Raw genomic sequence first — 20,958 nt, forward strand, 5'->3', positions numbered from 1 at the left:
CACGTCTTTATATACTCACTGCCAACCAACAACTTTCATGTGGAGAAAGTGAAAGCAATTAAGAGGGTGTACTGTATGTACAGCGGATGCAAGACCCATCCACACACACATGCACGATTTAAAAGTTTTTTTTAACCACAAGTCTAATTTAACCATGTTTATAGATATATCTCCTTCCTTCCTGCAGTCCCTCCTTGGAAATTTCGTGATCATATCATGCCAGCATGTTTACAGAGAAATTAACTTTTTGTGCTTCTGGTCAGATAGAGCTCATGTTATTTTACAACCTCTCAGTTAGACAATACTGTGTTGAAATATTTGATGAAACCAACCTATCTTGCACAGAAGTGTTTATACAGTATATCCAAAGACCACTGAGACCTCCTCATCAACCTGATTAGAAAAATTACTTAAACAATTAAACTAACCCATTTTGGGGCTTAAAAAGGGAGGGGTATGTAGTAAAAATACAGCTGGACTGTAAATCCATTTCTCTAGTACTACCTAGTTTGAAACTAGTCATTCACTAAATATTGTTGCACTGTTAAAACTTAAAGCAACACCACAGAGTCTTTTGTTCCTTAAAATAATGTTTCCAAAATCGTTTCAGTGGTTCATCAACTCGTAACAGGGTGAACGGCACTTCTGCATTTGCTTTGCGGCTCTCTATCATCTATAACCGCACTATGCAAGTTTGCCAGATCGGGTAGCGGATCTGTAGTTCGAATGAGTCATAAGAAACTTACGACAGCGGTAATGGACAATTCCGCTTCCAACCTGTAGGGGGACCGAAAAGGAAAGGTGCTTTGGTGTTGCTTTAAGAAATAAGATTAGCACCTAAAGACTTAATGAACGTATAAAATGAATGATAGGAAACATATGTAGCACTGTCTGATCAAAGGCAATCAGTGATGTAATCAAAAAGTCAATATAGCTTCACAAGCTGTAGTATAACTAAGCTGCAACAATCGAGCCAGAAAAGTGAAGCCAATGCCGAAGTGCCTTAAACCTGCATTCTATCTCATTTCCAGCAGGGGGCGACTCCACTGGCTCCAAAAAAAAGAGAAAAGTCTATGAGAAAATGACCCTACTTCTCACTTGATTTACCTCAATAAACATTTTGCTAACGAGTTGATGGCCTCAATCTCTACTTTCAATTATTTTTCAATACAGCATGATGTTCATTTTGTAAATTATGGTCCCATTTCTTTTTAAATAAACGATAAAGGAGGTGATGCTTTCCAGGTGTGGCTAAATGTCGACCTGTCAATCATGTTAGAGGCTTAGCAACGCTAACCATGGCCCTGTGTAAATTAAAATAGCCTTGAACTTGTTTTGGGGTGCTGTCCATTTTTTCATCTTAAACTCTGACCCCTCACCCTGTGTGTTTTCACATTGTTCAAAGTTTATTGGAACATTTTGGTCACCTACCAAGGTCTTCGGTAGCCCCTTGTCAACCAAAGCTAGCAAGCTAGCACAAGTGTTAGCTGGTTACTTAAGGAAAAGTCTGCCATCTCTGTGTACAGCAGTAGGCCTACATGCCAATAAACAATGCCAGCGTTCACCCGCGGACAAAAACGCCGCTGGATGACTTGCGTCAGCTGGTTGAAAATTGGCAACTTTCCGTCTTTATCGTTTAGCTTAGAACAGCACCATTGAAACCATAGACGACACTGGCTTAACAGTGTCATCCTCCCCAGCTCCACCCTTTTGTCCAAATATGGTTACTCACATCTGGCTCCAAAATACCAAGATGGCAGCGGCCACAATGTAAATTCCTGGCTTCAAAACAGCAGTCTACAAACCAATGGGTGACGTCATTGATACTACGACAATTATTTTTTAACAGTGCTGTGGTAAAATACAGGAACATATTGTTTAGTCTGGAGCAGAAACTGGATAACGTTAACCAAATTTGCAAAACGCGGCTGAGGAAATAAACTGAGGTGCGAGAGCAAACCCTATTATGTTTACCAACAAGAGCTGTGAGCTTGGCAGAAAAACAGAAACAAAAAGATCTGATTGGAAATCTTTTATTTTGTTAATAAACAATTTGTACTGTGAGTGATACATTACAGCACATTACATAAGCATTAAAACCAGTACAATCATTTACACCCCTCAAAGTATGGCAGTTTTGGAAAAGCTTATTTCAAACATCTGTTGTTCGAGTGAAATTGGCTGTCTCCGTCATGTTGAAATGCTCTTCCCTTCTTTAAGATTTGTTCTGATCCTGGGGTGCAAAACAGAGAGAGAGAGAGGGAGAGAGAGAGAGAGAGAGATATGCACTGTAATTTCAATAGCAAACTAATGCACAAACTGTAATTTACTTTTTCCGAGATGAGCACATACGTCAAAATACCTGTATGGATTTTTTTTAGTGTTTTCAAATGTAGCTCCCTCACACATTGCAAGACAGACCGAGGGAAGGAGATTAATTAAAGGTAAAACAAGCTTACAGCAGGCCACATCCTCCTGGTCTCCCTTTACAGCCTCTTCTGACCAGAATATTGGACTTTACTTCTTTTCCTGCCGTTTCTTTCTATAACAATATGAGAATAAACAAAGCATTATTATACACGGAGGACCACCTTCTTTGTTTCACCATAGGCCTACTTGTTGAATTTGTAATCACATGACTTAATGATAGCATTACTGCAAATTTGAACAGAACCAAAAACTATTGTTTGCATCTCTCTCTATCTCTCTCTGTCTGTCTCTCTCTCTCTCTCTCTCTCTCTCTCCTAACATGTTTGACATTTACACTTATACAATCCAATGAGAAAACACCTTGTGAATCAAGGACCTTCTTACAACACAAGAAAAGCTCCTTGCAGTTAATTGACCTTCTTACCGGATAAAAACGCAGAGGATCATCTGTCACCAGAGCCGCTGCATCAGTAGAAGTGAAGGCTGTGATGAGCAGGAAAGCCTGCAGACACCACAGGACCAGCAGCACACTTTTGTCCATGACTGGTGAACTAAAGAGTTTGAAACATGCAGGTCTTTATATACTGACTAATAACCAATCACTTGCATGTGGCCAAAGAGGAAGCTATGTAACAGGATACCACACCAATCCTTCACAATATACAGTGTGTCTTAGTGGTGTTTCATAGAAAAAGGAAATACTATATTCCATCAACTCTGAAGCATAATATAGGAAATATAAGCCTCAGTTGGTACAGCACAGAAATATAATTTAGCTTTTGAGCAGAAAACTGTGATGACACACAACACCTTGCATTCATTTAAAAGTTAAATTAAAATCAAAAATATTAACAAAACAATTTTTATCCAGCCAATGTGAATGTTTAAACATACACATTTAGTTATAAATACTGAGAACATATTACAATTACAATATTGATGTAAAATAATATAGTTCAGACTCTTTCACATAGAAACATACACCTTTGATTGTCTGAACATTACACATTTTTGAGGATTTCCAGTGTTATACTGGGCAGCTCCCATGTTCAAATTCAATATCAATATCTGTTTTTGTCAGATTGTATCTGGCCATGAAAGTTTATGTTTTTATATGTCTGGTTTGCTAGATGTATATCAAAATATAAACATACTTATAGAACAAGAGGTAAATTAAAGAATATGTGTTTTAGTCATTTGTGTTAACATTATTACCATTACTGTTCTGAATTTTAGTTTTCTCCCATTCATAAGCAGTGTTTTTTTTTTTTACGAAATAAACACTCACTTATGAGAAAATAATGAGGAAGTAGGCTACCAGTGAAATGAGGAAACACCAAGAAATAAATTCACATTCTCACACACACACGCACACACACCCTTACACTATGTTTTGAAATCAACTAACAAGAAATTTAACTAACCAGAAATACGAGTGCTATTTCATGTCTGGCAATTCTGTCCTCAAAATGAACAGACAATCCAGAGTAGCAGATTATCTGGGCACTGTGAGGGACCAGAAATCGAAAAAGACATTGCTCATAGACTCATTCTCATCATCTAGACTAGTCAGCACAGACAAACTTGGCAACCCAAAGAAAAAACACTTCCTTCTACACTGCAGTCTGTGTAAAGACAAAATACCCAAGCCCTTTACCAAAAACTGAAATCCCAAGTATTTGACTCACTCTCAGACGTAAAAAAAGAGAAAGAAATATTGCATTGGAAGCAGCAAAATATCTCAGAGCTCGTTACCACTATTGCATTCAACTGCTGACTATTACAGTTTTTTACAATCACTTTACTACTAATTTCAGATCCTTGACGTAGCATTTTGCATTCATATCTTAAAATAAATCTTGCACTTGCACAATCATTGGTTCAAAAAACGAATTTATTGTGAAATACCATTGAAAAGTTACTTTAGATCACCCACACACAAGCTACTGATAGTTTCACTGTGTCATTGTTCGTACAATCATTAAATATTGTAGTACAAAATAGGTGATACATGTTTCATTATGGTACTACAAGTAAATACATCACTGTTAAAGTACTGCAGTAGTAGAGAGAATACTACAGACCAATGTGGTATGAGTATATAATATATATATATATATATATATATAAAATGTGTATAAATAATATAAATGCAGTAAAAGTAGTAACTATAGGCAGTAGTCAGATAAATGTAGTGTAGTGAAAAGTACAATATCTCCCTCTGAAATGTAGTAGAGTATAAGTAAAAAAAGTTGCAAGTAAATGTAGCCTACTACTTAGTTACATTCCACCACTATATTTCTGACTAACTTTCCTCGTCAGTTCAAACTGTAATTCTCCACCTGGCCACTAGCTGCTAGCAGCGTTTTTCGTCTTTGGCAGTCCCACGTCCTCCAGACCCGCCCTTCAATAGCATTCACACACTACTATTGGCCAGGCGTCCATGCTTACATATACAGGTCCTATCCCCTGACCAATCCCCTAACCCTAACCTTAACCACTCGAGGTCAAATGCCTAACCCCAACCAATCGAGCTGCTTCGTAGGGCGGGTCTTGGCGTGGCCATAGTTGGATTCGTAATTTTGCCTACCGCCGGTCTGTCCGTAGCTCTCCAGCATTGATCGTGTTTCATGAAACAGGATGCAACTGTATCCTCAACTAGGCATGTGAGTCTCCTTGTGTTACACATTCTTACAGTTATTTATGGAAGTTATTGTAATACAGTTACAACTATAAGTTAAGATTTAAAATTAATTATTGCACACGTAATTACAAATATGTCCCAGAAATTCAACGTATTTTCCGTTAGAAGTCTCCTTAAAGATAAATCCTCCGCACTCATAATCAGAATCCGCCTTTAAGTATAGGCCTAATCATTTTCTCTCTCACTTGTTAACACAAACTTTCATCACTTCCATGTGGTCTAATTCCTTGTTCCCAGCAGAGAAACACCCGGTTCAGGCTTTATCCTGTTTTTCTCTCAGAAACCGGGACAGGCTGCACGGATCAGACCTGCAGCGGTGAAACTTCTCTTTAACCAAAGAAAGAGCAAAGATTGTAAAGCGTCTTGGATACTTTATATTTTAATATTTATTTTGGCGACAGCTCACAGAGGCTAACGAGGAGTAAACGGGTACCATTGTATTTCCCCCCTCTGTGTGGCCGTGAATGTGCACCGGTGGTCAGTTTCCCCCAGCAAGAGCTGACTCAGAGATCGGTGAGTTTTTATACTTATTTTTTATTAATTAATTATTAATTAATTTTTTTTATTTTTATTTTTTAGACAAGAAATACTTTTACATATTAAATATAAATATTCATATTAAATTAATCTTAAACAGCTCTCCTCTACAGCTGAACTCCATATACACAGGGGTTCACTGGAGACACCCTGATCTGCTGTCATGTTGGCTTCAGTCACAGAAAGGTTGGCCTCAACTTTGTCTGTCATAGAGAGATTTCATCCTCAGGAATGCTAATGCAGAAAACCCAAATCCTGCTCGGTGTTAATACCCCTGATTTACTTGTGTAAGTGGTTTGGTGAGTTTTAAGTGCTTATGGACACAGTTCTGTACTCTAATGCAGGGGTCTTCAACGTTTTTTAAGCCAAGGACCCCTTAACTGAAAGAGAGATGGAGCAGGGACCCCCTACTACATATACTGTATAAAATGAAGTTGCATAGTAAACTGGGCCTACAATAACGTGTAGGGCGGCCTAAAGCCTTTATACATATTTTTTTTGCATAGAATACTAAGCCAATAAAACCTAATCATTGTTGGCATGGTTTTATAAATCATGTTTACTGTTAAACATACATGTGGCACAGTGAATCCTTAGGATTAATATCTGTGGATGGCTAACTTAGTGACTACCTTACCTATAGGCCAGTCAGCAGTGGGGATTTATATTTCCTAATAATATGTTGGATTCATGTTAAGACTTTTTCATTTTTGAAAAAAAACTCATAAAAATAAACAATAATTTGGAGGCCCCACTGCATTGACTCTGAGGACCCCCTAGGACCCCCTGTTGAAGATCCCTGCTCTAATGTCAACCAGGAGACATTTTTTGTTATGTGTATGAGCTGTCAGGTTAGCGTTTATGCAACAGATGAGGGTATTTTAATTCACTGTTATACAGCAGACATACAGCCGCATATGTGGGACTGTATTCATGTTTAATTATTCCACAATACCACAGTACTTACTTACTGCCTTACAAAGATCTACAGCAGTGAAATATATATTTTTTTAAAGGTTTAGTTCATAAGAGAACGTACACAATTGCCAGTTTATTAGGTACACCCAGCTAAAACTAATGCAGTTGAATACAACAAGACATCCGACCTCCATGATGTTGATAATGTAGCAGAGTAGAACGAGCAGAAATGGAATTACCTATTAAAGTACAAGTACATAAAAATTGTACTTAAGTACAGTCCTTGAGTAAATATTCTTTCCACCACTGATTATTAACACTACTCTGTGCACTTGTCAAGCTTATTTGTTTACTTTGATTGGTGTTTGTTTTTTCTTGATGTATATATTTCTCTTTTATAGATGTTAACAGCAAGCTGACTGATTGGTCAGAGGGGTTGAGTGGCAGCCAGAGGTGTGTCAGCGATGGGCAGGAAGTTAGATCTGTCGGGGCTAACGGACAACGAGGCGGAGCATGTGCTGCAAGTGGTGCAGAGGGACATGAGGCTACGCAAGAAGGAGGAGGAACGCCTCAGGTTAGTTCTGACCTCCATGGAGACTTTTAACACATAAAACAAGCAAGTGTATATTTACTACTTAGGGTCAGTGGTGGAAGTATTCAGACAACCACAAGTAAATGTCCTGCTTTAACTTAAAAGTACAAAAGTATTAATATATTAATATATCACCATTGACATCTCTGTGGTAGTCCCTACCCAGATTGCTAGGAACCTGGGTATGACACTCAACTCTCCCTTACTACCACCATTACTGCAACGACCCAATCGTGTAGATACATGCTGCACAACATCAGGAGGAAATGTCCTTTTCTAACGCAGAATGAGGCTCAGGTTCTAGTTTAGTCCCCTCAGCTCTATAGAGCATTTTAGTGTCTTTTAGTCAGCCCTCAATTTTACTGCGTTGGTTCAGTTTCACTGCTCTCTGTGTTGTTTTGAGCGGACTGCAGGCAGCTGTTTAAAAAAAAAATATATATATATGAAAATACTCTAAAAAGCCAAGGTAAACTATCTGCTCAGTACCAAACAGCAGAGAGACATAGTTAGTCACCAGCTGGTAAACATAGTGGAGCATTTAGCAGCTAAAGGGACCAATATTTCCTTCAGTTGGTAGAAACAAGACCGAGTTAATTAGAGTAAATATTGGAGTTGTATTCATCAGGTGGACACAAACAACTCCACATGAATGATAATGTTGCTTTGTTAGCGAACAATATTGTATACTGTACTAATGTTGTAAGCTTGAGGCGCTGCCCCCACTGTGTCCTAAAAAAAATAAAAATACTAAACCTGCAATAATGGATTTTTCTTTAGCCAGTTGAGAGCAGCTGCAGCTGCAACTGCATCCGCATTATTATTCCTTTTGGAGTCGTGTGAGAGACAAACCAAAACATTAAACTTATGGAGAGGACAGCTAAACAATAAGCTGAAACTCTATATAGGTCTGTAAAGCTGTGGGGAGCTGCAGATTCAGGTGACAATTCTCTAAGTTCATCACTATATGCAATCTTTATCACCTTATCATTTGATACATTTTAGTTGGTTGTTGATTTCAACCGCTTTAATTTAATTTAGTTTGTAATTGTATATGCAGTATACATTCACATTGTGTGGGTTTCAGTGTGCATTCAAGATGTTGTTTCCCATCCTGCCTCTCTACACTGGACAGGAAGTGACCGCCCTTTCCTGTTGTAGTCAGATTGGCTTCCTCAAAACTTCTACCCAGCCTTCAGAGCCCAAACACAACTTATGAACACAAAGACAGAATAATGCTAATTGGGTGGGTTTGAACTGAGCCTCTCTGGTTTATATCGAAGAGAGAGAGAGAGAGAGAGAGAGAGAGGTACATAATAGCAGGAAATTATTTGGTTAAGAATAACATGGTTATGTCATTTCCTCGTCACTCTGTTACTTGCTCCTCATGCTTTATTCCCTCACACAACATTATTCCTCTGTGTATCTTACATAAGCATACAATCCTCTCAGCCATCAGGGAACCCATCAAAAGATAAGAAACATGCAAGATAAAGTTAATGGCTGTAATTTACGTTTGTTGTAGTGACAGATGCTCTCAATAATGCTCTGTAGGGTGCGGCCTCTAGCTCACCCAGTAAGAGCATTCGCCCCGTGTTGGCTGAGTCCTGCAGCAGCGCAAGTTCAAATCTGTCCTGCTACCCTTTGCTGCATGTCATCCCTCTCTCCCCCTTTCCGGTCTATCCACTGTCACTGTCAATAAAGGGAAAATCCCCCCAAAAAATAATCTTTAAAAAAATAAATAAATAAATAAATAATGCTGGTAAAATAACAGAATTAGTTAAAGGTATTCTGTGGAGTTTTAGACCTCCAGAGGTCCGTTTTCAGAAAACAGGTTTAGTGAAACTCTGAGTTTGTTAACCCTGAGATGAGGGAAACTCTGGGTTTTCTGTTTCAGAAAGAGAGGTAACTTCACCTCAATCAGTTACTATGGTAACTGAGCCTGTGAACCTATTTTCAACCTATCTTCAACAAACCTTGAATTTCTCTCAATCTCCTCCCTCTGAAACAGCGCTCTTTCATTTCCTCATTCATTCAGTCTGTATCAGAAGCATTTTAGTGCAGTTTGTTATCTGTATGAATAAAAAAAAACGTGTTGATTTATTAACCATGTTAGGCAGACTATAAAACGTTTTTGTTCCGAACATGGCATTTCCTTTTTGTCGATGATCCCGTTGATGAAGAAGCTGTATTACTTCACAGGGAGTTAAACATACATCTGGAGATGATATTGAGGCCCCGACTATTGATACCTTCCTATTTGAGCGGTATGGTTTTTCTTCCCAGTCTATCAGTTATGTACAGTGCCTTGCGAAAGTATTCGGCCCCCTTGAACTTTTTGACCTTTTGCCACATTTCAGGCCTCAAACATAAAGATATAAAACTGTAATTTTTTGTGAAGAATCAACAACAAGTGGGACACAATTATGAAGTGGAACGAAATTCATTGGATATTTCAAACTTTTTTAACAAATAAAAAACTGAAAAATTGGGCGTGCAAAATTATTCAGCCCCTTTACTTTCAGTTCAGCAAACTCTCTTCAGAAGTTCAGTGAGGATTTCTGAATGATCCAATGTTGACCTAAATGACTAATGATGATAAATAGAATCCAGCTGTGTGTAATCAAGTCTCCGTATAAATGCACCTGCTCTGTGATAGTCTCAGAGGTCCGTTTAAAGCGCAGAGAGCAGCATGAAGAACAAGAAACACACCAGGCAGGTCCGAGATACTGTTGTGGAGAAGTTTAAAGCCGGATTTGGATACAAAAGATTTCCCAAGCTTTAAACATCCCAAGGAGCACTGTGCAAGCGATAATATTGAAATGGAAGGAGTATCAGACCACTGCAAATCTACGAAGACCCGGCCGTCCCTCTAAACTTTCAGCTCATACAAGGAGAAGACTGATCAGAGATGCAGCAAGAGGCCCATGATCACTCTGGATGAACTGCAGAGATCTACAGCTGAGGTGGGAGACTCTGTCCATAGGACAACAATCAGTCGTATACTGCACAAACCTGGCCTTTATGGAAGAGTGGCAAGAAGAAAGCCATTTCTTAAAGATATCCATGAAAAGTGTCGTTTAAAGTTTGCCACAAGCCACCTGGGAGACACACCAAACATGTGGAAGAAGGTGCTCTGGTAAGATGAAACCAAAAACGAACTTTTTGGCAACAATGCAAAACGTTATGTTTGGCGTAATAGCAACACAGCTCATCACCCTGAACACACCATCCCCACTGTCAAACATGGTGGTGGCAGCATGATGGTTTGGGCCTGCTTTTCTTCAGCAGGGACAGGGAAGATGGTTAACGTTGATGGGAAGATGGATGGAGCCAAATACAGGACCATTCTGGAAGAAAACCTGATGGAGTCTGCAAAAGACCTGAGATTTGTCTTCCAACAAGACAATGATCCAAAACATAAAGCAACATCTACAATGGAATGGTTCACAAATAAACATATCCAGGTGTTAGAATGGCCAAGTCAAAGTCCAGACCTGAATCCAATCGAGAATCTGTGGAAAGAACTGAAAACTGCTGTTCACAAACGCTCTCCATCCAACCTCACTGAGCTCGAGCTGTTTTGCAAGGAGGAATGGGCAAAAATGTCAGTCTCTCGATGTGCAAAACTGATAGAGACATACCCCAAGCGACTTACAGCTGTAATCGCAGCAAAAGGTGGCGCTACAAAGTATTAACTTAAGGGGGCTGAATAATTTTGCACGCACAATTTTTCAGTTTTTTATTTGTTAAAAAGGTTTGAAATATCCAATAAATTTCGTTCCACTTCATGATTGTGTCCCACTTGTTGTTGATTCTTCACAAAAAATTACAGTTTTATATCTTTATGTTTGAAGCCTGAAATGTGGCAAAAGGTCGAAAAGTTCAAGGGGGCCGAATACTTTCGCAAGGCACTGTAGATAACCTTATCTGTCTTCATATCACTAACGTCACCCATTGTAGACATGCTCTACATCCCAGCAGATTCTTTGTCGCATTATGTTTTTTATGACAGTTTTCTTTACAACATTGGTGATGCGGAGCATATTAGTAAAGCCAGTAAGAGACGTTAAAAAGAAATAAATGATTGTAAATCATAATTCTGTTAATGATGGTGCTGCAACCTCAGAATAGTAGTTTACTTTTTCACCCGCACGATTGCACCTAAATGAAATTATAGGTGTACTACATTCCAGTTTTCACCAGTAATATTATAGGTTACCTGTGATTAAATATGAAATGAATACACTATATTAGAGCTTACACATTGACTCGAGCAGCAATTTTTTTTTTTATATGTTCAAACTTGATGTATGTGTGCATGAGTAATTCCGCCGACCAGTTTGTTTGTGGTTGTTACCATGGTGAATCGTAGTATTCATGCTGCCTTTTTATTGTGGTGGCGCATGCGCTTAACTCTGAGTGAACCTACTCTGAGTTGATTGAACCAACTCGAATCAACTGTTCTGGAACCGAAAACTCAGCGTTTCCCATCTCAGGGTAAATCAACTCAGAGTTCAGGGTTAGACTCAGTTTGCTAAACCTCCTTCATGAAACGGACCCCAGTAGGGCTATGGATCTGTTTTTCTATTGGTAAATCCTGCTTTTGTTTAGCTTGCGTACGCCCACGGTGATTCACATGCATGCACACATGGGTGATGTGATGCACAGCCCTGCCAGTGGTCTCGCACTACTCCACTGACCTATATGTGGCACTACTGTAATGAGCCAAGAAACACCGCAATATGACTTAAAAGGCAGAGAAGAAAACTGCAGGCTTGTAAACATGGATGTAAACAATACAGGATTTAAAGTGTGCTTTGTAAATGTTCTATGAAAAAGGAAATGCGTTCATTTCTGAACTACACTAATAATAATAATAATATAATAATAATAATAATAATAATAGTGGACTAAATTGTACAATTTTGCTTCTGAAATGTACAGGAGTGGAAGTCCCTCATTGTATTTGTTAGTTTCCTCCACTGTGTAACTGTAGCTCTAAATGAGTTAGGTGACCCTTTTAACTGGAAGGTTTCTGGTTAAATTTCCATGTAACATTACGCAAAGCGATTAAGTGGCGAGCTTTCTACTTTCTCTAACTTCAAGTGTGGCAAGCAAGGTGCTTACTTACCTAATCTTGTTGTTTACTGTTTACCAGATATGACTAGACTTGTGCTGACATTTTTAATCACATTCATACTAATATTCTTTATGCCGAGATGACATATTTTAATTTAACCTGCTGTGATGTCAAATACATTGACACCTTACCCCTCTTCAGCAGAAGTACATTGACACATTAGATCACGTTCCGTTTTCACTTATCACAAATCCCTCATGTCATGCAGGTTGGGTTAGGGTTAGGCCTCTCTGTATGTCAAACATGAGTGATAGGCAGGGTAGTTGAAGGTTAAAAGGAAATACAGATAAGTGATAAATACAGTGTTGGAATGTACTCTTTTTGTTGCGGTTGCACAAGAAAGGGCCTTCCTTCTTCTTTTCATGCAGACTGTTGACTCAGAGCTCGTCACTGAACACAATCTTGTAAAGGTGTCTGCGAAAGATAGCTGAAATATGACATTTATTCTGTTCAATAACATCTATGTATGTACGTTGAATGTCTGTATGTTTGTAATGGTAATGGCAGCAGCATGGGGGGGTGGCTCAAGCTAAATTTTCCACATTGTGGAACAATAAAGTTATTTGTAAGTGAACCGCTAGATTAAATCTGTTAGGTCTGAATCTGAGTTTTGTTCTGTAGAACAGTATAACTACTGTAGATAATACAGTAGTACTCTCATCAAAGAGTGTAGTTTATGAGATTCATGTCAGCCAACAGGTGGAGTGTTGAGCAGAAAAAGGCTTTTAAACTGCAGTAAACATTACATCTGTTGATATTCTGTAGTTATTATAACTAACGACAATATGAATCAACCGTCTTGCATGTACATATTTAACATAATCTATGTTCACGGTTTCAAGTAATCTATTGTAATGCTGTTTAAATCGTGAAGAAAGAACCGTAGTTAGTTTTAATCCCTGAAATAAGTCAAAGCTTGTAGTTACACACATAGGAAAGCATGTATTTACAGAGATTTCACTTGCATATCCAGTTTCTGAGAAACCAACTGCGAGATACAGTTACCAGTTTATTAGGTGCACCAAGCTAAAACACAACAGTCCTGCAATAAATCCCACCTCCATAAAGGTTATAATGATCAGTTTGTTTTACTGAGGTGTTTATTCACCTGTATGATCATTTTGGTGGATGTAGTTTGTGGTGCAGTTGAACTGAATTGTGTTTTACAGAGGTTTTTTTTTTTTTTTTTATATTTAGTCCACCCTGTTTTTTATGAGAGAAGACTGAATTTAAGAATATATGTGTATGTACATATATTCAGTACAAATTGGACTATGGTGCTAGTCTTCATAAGAATCAGAAAACATTATCAAGCACAACATGACTCACACAGTACACAGCAAAAACATACATGTAGCATTAAAACGTTTGTATGGTCAGACTCTTTACTCTTTATTTATTTCTATGCTTTTTGTTGTTTTTTAGGGGTCCAAGCCCGAGGGGGCATGGGAACCGCGTGTTGCAAGGCAACGCGGTTCACGTCTCCAGCGGAGCGTGGAACCCTATTGTTTTTCTAAGGATTATTATTATTCTTCTCCGCCTAAAACTTCGACTGCAGCCTAAACTGTACATGGTGGGAGGTTGCCACTTTCAGGACTGGTCCAAAACCCCGCAAGGACCTCAGGCGCAAAAATTGACCCATTTCCACCACTAGGTGGCGCTATAGCAGAAAAACGCGTTTTGGCCCTATAACTCCCACACCGTACACCCGACATTCAAAAGCCATACATCTACGCGTTCCCTGGATCCAACTGAATCACGTGATATAGGCCACGCCCATTTCCGCCTAGACTTTTATGCATGAAAACTCGCGATATATCAAAAACATACTTTTTCGAACTCCTCCTAGACTGTGCGACCGATCTGCATGAAACTTGGACCGTAGCATCTCCAGACTGATCTGACTAAAAGTTATGGAAAGAATTCTTATACGATTAAAATTGCGCATATAACGCACAAACAAATTTGTGTAGCTAACTATGAAAACACCAACTTTGCCATATCTCAGCCAAAATAAATTCTATCAATGCCAAACTTTAGATTATTCTTTGGCATGATACTCTGGAGGTGCCCCATGCGTTGTACGAAAATTGGTCACTAGGGGGCGCTACAAGTACAAAAAGTTTATATCTCATGAACGGCTCGTCCGATTTATACAAAATTTGATGGGTACCATCTGTGGCCAATCCTGAGGCCAACTCTAGAATGGAGTATCGAGGGGTCAAAGTGGGCGTGGCCTGTGGGACCCAATGTGACTAGACCAACTCTAGATTCACCACTTACACTAATGGGAACAACTTTAAATTTACAGGGTAGATGGACAATGGGCCATGGATCACACCGACCAAAAATGACACATGTGGACCACTAGGTGGCGCTAAAATGTTTTTTTGTCATTAACTCCCACAATCCACATCGCACATTAGAAATTCTTACATCCACGTGTTCCTTGAATCAAGCTGAATTACCTGATATAGGCCAAGCCCATTTCCGCTTGAAAGTTTTTTCGCAATATCCCGCAATGTGCAAAACCAACTTTTTCGAACTTGTCCTAGGCCGTGCGACCGATCTGCACGAAACCTGGTACTTGGCTTCTCCAGATGGACCTGACAAAAAGTTATGGAAAGAATTTTGCTACGTTAAAGTATGCCAATTTGACAACCAAAAACATTTTCCTAGCTAGCCACCACACACGTATCATATCATATCTCGGTTAAATTTAATGTCATCAGCAAATAACTTGAGATCCTTGGTCAACATCCAAGGCCGATCCTCTGTACCAAATTCGGCGAAGATCGGCCTTTAGGGGGCGCTATAAGCAACGTTTATTTGTTTCGCCCAATAACTCAATGCATTTAAATGGGAAATTTGCAATTACAATATCTCTGCCACAGTAAAAGCAATCAACACAAAACTTGTGATGCTCATTCGGCATGCCACTCTGTACCAAATTTGGCGATGATCGGCCATTAGGGGGCGCTATAGTCAACATATACCAGTTTGGGCCTTTTAATCCCTTCTGAGGTCGAGCATGTTGTATGCAATCCCAAACGGCACTTCACTTAACACTTAATAATAACTTTATAACTTCATAATTATAAATAGTCGAATAGTAGGGTCTTTTGGAGCTAAAAGCTAACAGGTGCCCCTTTCTGCTGGTGTTTTCTTTGTTTTTCTAGCCCTTACAGAAGGTTTTGCATCCAGCCTAGAAGTCCAGAGTTTTTCGGGTCTTTGTGAAATTAATCCATACTGTTACATCCAAGATTGATACACTGTGTGTAAGAAATGTTAATAGTTTGCCCATTATGAGTTAAAATGTTCAATGACATTTCACTGGATGACTCAAAATATATAGAACTGTAGATGTGTATTTGTTTATTTATTAAGGATCCCCTTAGCTGAAAGTCTATGCAATCAGCTAGTCTCCCTGGGGTCCATTCTAAAAAAAAAAAAGAAATTACATTACAACAACAATATACACATTTCAATCATAACAAAATCGCATATACACATTTCATATCGATACATACATACACAAACACATACATACATACATACAATCTAGTTTCCATTCATAGTAGGACTAAATATTAATACAATATTAATATAATTACTTTAATCAAAACTTATAAAAACCTACATCAACACAAAACATCTAAGATTTCTTTTGAATGACTGCTTATTACAAAGCTGTAATGCTGTAAGATGTGTTGCTCGTTTGGCATGCCGCTCTGAGGATTTGTACCAAATTTGGCAAAGATTTAATTACTTAATTTCCCCACGAAGTTGATCGCGGTTACGTGTCAGTTAAACTTCTCATCTCCAATCCTATCTGTATTTGTGAGAAGTGGCGCTGTCCTGAGTTCAAAGCCAACATTACGGCTTTATATCGAGTTAATAGGCTAGTGTCGGCCCCTGTCCATTTCCTAAGGTTTTGAAATGCAAACAACTTTTGACTACTTTTATTTATTTATTTTTTTAAACGACGTGAGCCTGTGAGCACCCACGGAGGAAAACATCAATCGGCGCCTATGACACCATTTACAACAACCTGACCACCTCCCCTGCTCTTTCAACCAACACACCTGCCTACCCCCTCCACCCGCTCAGTCACTCTCTCATTTCTCTCTGCTGTCCCCTATGGTCAGGGTGTTAAGAAATTTGTTTATTGTAGAGAATTGTTAAAGGTAGTCTGTATATGCATGGAGATGAACTGTTAACCACTACATTTGCCACGGCAGAGTACCGCAGACCTTTTTCATCAGGCCTCTCGATATTCACCAACGTTTGCCCCCCTACGTAATGCTTCAGGTCCCGCATTGGCGCAGCTTCCCGGGTCATCGGGGGCAACTGGCGCAGCTCCCCGGGGCGGCGGGGACGACTGGCATCAGAGGCGACTGGCATCGGAGGCTTGGGCCCCATCATAACTGCTTGCAGTTCTAGTTTTTTCTTGTTTTTTTACCTCCTTAAAGGTCCCATTTTGTAAAAAGTTTCCATGTCTTTGAGAGGGCAGATGTGGAAGACCCGGAAACACTAACAGCACCACAATCTACAGAATCAACACCTCTCAAAAAAAAACTGAACGTTAAAACCTTCATGATGGGTTCATTGTTTTATTGGACTGAATCAGTTTCAGCTAGGTGTACATAATAAACTTTCAACTCAGTATATACATTATAAGCTTTGTAGTTTCCCTAAAAAACAATTTGTTGGATTCAAGAAATGTCTACTAGATTCAGCAGCAGACTGGCTGTATCATGAGTATGAATTAGTCATAAAATGTGATAAAATCGATGTGGTAAAAACGTCAGAAGTCTTTCAGCAGAAAAACAAGTTCTCAGGAAAAAGCCACAGGAGCCGGGTCACTGCCACTGCACCTGATGATTTGGGGATTGTTGGCAAATAGCACCACCCGCCCACACACACACACGCACACAAAGCTCACACACACAGCTCACACACACACCCACACAGCTCACACACACACACACACGCACGCACACAAAGCTCACACACACAGCTCACACACACACACACACACACACACACACACACGCACACAAAGCTCACACACACAGCTCACACACACACACACACACACACACACACACACACACACACACACACACACACACACACACACACACACACATGCACAGCATGCACGCACAGCCTGGATGTTGATCCCTTCTGATTGAGAGAGGAAGTCTGTGTAAGTGAAGTTGTGTTTGGTGTTACAGGAAGGTGAAAACCTCAATGAAACAGAAAACGAATGCTGAGACATGAAGAGATGTTTCCTGAATCCTTTGCAATTAAGTATCTAGATATTACTTTTCAATGAATGTGTGTGGAGTACTCTGTGGAAGTCTAAAATTACATCAAAATTAAGTAAATAAGGATAAAAGTAAGCGTATCATATTTTTTTTTTTTTTATGCAAACAAAATGATTAAAAACGGCATGATAAACCAACCTCATTATCATTTTTATTTTCACAGTGTGTCTGATTGGATTACAATTTTTTTATTAAAGACAATTTATTTCAGAATTTCCCTTTTCAAAAGTCTTTTTAAGCTCATAGTATTACTTTTATGACCGTCATCAGTCCAGTCCAACCCATAACAATGATGAAATAATGAAAATAATTTTGAGTAATTAAATTATTAAATGTATTGGTTTGGAATTTTATCTGATATGCATATTTTATAGTCACATTTATTTGACATACTTATCATATAATGTACACATAATCCTGTCTTCTATCATATTTATTACTTTTTATTGTGGTGTCTTTTTTGGGTTGCCATTTCACTCTTTAATTAGTAATTAAACTTATGGGGCCTATTCATGAAATTGGAAGTAAAGTTATTTACTTGCTGACTGCGGGAGACCTCACAGCGGCCTCAGTACATAATACTGTGGTAAATAATGTTCCTGAATCTGAGTCATATTACTGATGCAATATTCAAAGGAATTCTTGAAAGATTTGGAGAAAAACCCTTATATAAATACTTTTACAAGGATTAAAACCTGACATAATTGTAATAGGATTTAACTGATCAACAAAATACAGAGGGTGGATGTCTGGCCCAAATTAATTTTAGCCACTAGTCATTGAAATAAACAATCTAATTCCATTTTACTTATCCTCTGTAAGCGATTTTCTTTCATTAAAACATAGTTATCTTGGGGCGCCCTGGTAGCTCACCTGGTTGAGCGTGCGCTCCATGTACAAAGGCTCAGTCCTTACCGCAGCGGCCCAGGGTTTGTTTCCGACCTGCAGCCCTTTGCTGCATGTCATTCCTGCTCTCTCCTCCCTTTCATGTCTTCATGACATTTTCACCTGACAATATTCTTCCTAAAAGAAAAAAATAAACCGATCCCTGTTGAAATCTTTAAACACAAGAAAAATGCTGCGAACACAAGTTAGTGGACGTCACATCATCTTGTCGCCAAGAAACAGACTTTTTGTGAGGATTATTGCAGCTGACAGACAGCTCCTTGTTTGTTCTCCTTTTATGCCCGAAGCTAGAAAGCTTCTTTTAGATGAGGGTGTGTGAGGACAGAGCTGTTCTACAGATACTGTACAGAGTGAGCTGATCAGCATATATATTTTATGTGTCTGAAGTATTCAGATGAAAGAGAGCGAGAGAGATGATGAATGAATGTTGTTGTTGTTGTGTCTGTTGTTGTGTCTTCCACTGTTAGCTTCTTAGCTGCAGTTTTGTCCTGCTGAGGTGTGTTTACACATGTGTTCATGTATATTTCTGAATGTTACTGTACTATTTTACTGTGACTGTCTGACTGGGCGTGGTCTGCCTCAGTTATTTATACCATCCAGTGAGCCTCAGTAACGGAGTGTGCTGCTGTCGTGAGAGGGCAGCGCTCTCTCTGTCAGACAGGCATCTCAGGGACGCTGTTAAATATTTAGAGTTTGGAAAATGTGACCTCAAGAAAAGTGCTAAAGTTCAAGAAATGTGGTTTTCAAAAAGGACTTTTAAGTCATATAGTGTGTACTGTAGAGCTGAGACGAATAATGGATTAGTCAGAAGAAATTTAATCTAGAAAAATGTCGATAATAGATCAATTGTTCAGATCATATTTTTAATCAAATATGCTGGTTTCTTTATTAATAATATAATTACAGATTCACCCTTTTACAATTAGATGTGTATTACAGCCGCTTTGATTTATTTTTGGTTTTAATCACTGGTTTCTACTTCTCCATGTACTCTCCGTCTATTTATCAAGCTTCTTTTTTCTATAAACCACATACAGCACACAATTTTCTTTAAAACAACCATTTCAGAAAGCAAATTTCCTTCAAGTGATACAGTCTACGCAAGAGCTTGCTAACAGGGCAATGAGGAATTTCATTTTGAGTTTTAGACATTTAAAACTTAAATGGAATGAATTTATAAACCCACAGTTGCTCTTTTTTTCTCTCTTAGTGCCTCTGTCCTCGTGTTTTCAGACTCCATCAGTCTCCAGCAGTAATCACCTATAAATGATTCAGTCCTGGCTGATGCTCATGCTGTCCTGATGTGAAAATAATGGATTTTTGTTTCCTTCTCGCTACTTACACCGTTTGTCTCTCTTCTGCCTTCATCCATCTTGTTTTCCTATTGTAATGTAATTCCATCGTCTTTAGCTCCTGTCTGACATGTTTGCATCTGTGTGAGATGTAGTGTATGTGACTTTATGTGTTTGTGTGTGTGTGTTTGTGGATCCTTTGCAGTTGTATTTCTTTGCAAGTGACATGCAGGGAAACTAGTAATATCATAAACAAACTGTATTTGTTGTTTACTTGATTCTTTTCAGCATATCAGAATATTTTATAAATACAAAAACCTTTTATAGATAATATTTGTAAACTTAGTATTAGTCTACTTTTAAATCCAGTGGTGGAAGAAGTACTCAGATAATACCACAATGTACTCGTATGAAGTAAAAGTCCTGCATTCAAAGAACAAAAGTCTTAGGGACCTTATATCTTAGTATTTGTTGAAGCACTTTACATCACATAAAAGTTATTTTGTGACCAAAAAAACATGTGAATCACACTCTAACATTTCTGACAATAAAGCTAAAACTTTGTAACCAGCATGAAAGAGAAGTCCTTAACATGCTCAAAAATCAATTTGATCATCTATTATTCCATAACAACTTGGCAAACAGTCATTTGATAGAAGGCTCCAGATCTGCCACTAAATGGACCTTGTGGACTGTTTTCTCAAACAATAATAAATGTTTATGATACTCTACATATAGGCTGACGATCTGCTGCTGTTGAAGACACTGATGTATTATTCAGCACATCCTCCTGCTTTAACCTTTACATGAGCTCTGATGGCATTTCACCAACTTGCAATAAATAATGTACATTAAGGGAGATATTGCTGCTTTTTTTCAATCATCATTTACCTTTTTAAATGACCTTTAGAAAATGATTAAAATTACCGACTTTGTGAAACCACTTTAATTTCTGCTCCATTTTCATTAAAGGGACGCAGAGGATCAGTGTGAATGGCTTTGTGTTTATGTGTACGTCATGTCCTCATTGTGATGATCACCCTATTTGACTCAGTAAACCCACAGAGAGGAATTTTATCTTTCTGTCACACACATACCTAGACTTA

The 20,958-nt window shown here is 38.6% G+C and overlaps 1 protein-coding gene across 10 annotated transcripts in view; it reads left to right on the plus strand.

Annotated features, from left to right (window-relative positions):
* Positions 1 to 4,973: 4,973 nt before the first annotated feature.
* si:ch211-106h4.9 (rab effector MyRIP) overlaps positions 4,974 to 20,958 on the plus strand; it is a 51,962-nt gene continuing 35,977 nt past the window's right edge. For 4 of the 10 annotated variants that reach the window (XM_039815882.1, XM_039815889.1, XM_039815891.1 and 1 more), the window contains exons 1-4: positions 4,974 to 5,096; positions 5,415 to 5,647; positions 5,785 to 5,958; positions 6,991 to 7,163. In XM_039815882.1, coding sequence (XP_039671816.1) covers positions 7,054 to 7,163 — 110 coding nt within the window. In that variant the 5' untranslated portion in view covers positions 4,974 to 5,096; positions 5,415 to 5,647; positions 5,785 to 5,958; positions 6,991 to 7,053. Of the gene's footprint in view, positions 5,097 to 5,371; positions 5,648 to 5,771; positions 5,959 to 6,990; positions 7,164 to 20,958 lie in introns of those variants that run through there. The other 6 variants (XM_039815886.1, XM_039815887.1, XM_039815885.1 and 3 more) reach the window with 6 other exon arrangements.

This window comes from Perca fluviatilis, chromosome 11 (genome assembly GCF_010015445.1).
Source record: "Perca fluviatilis chromosome 11, GENO_Pfluv_1.0, whole genome shotgun sequence".
In the NCBI taxonomy this organism is placed as follows: Eukaryota; Metazoa; Chordata; class Actinopteri; order Perciformes; family Percidae; genus Perca; species Perca fluviatilis.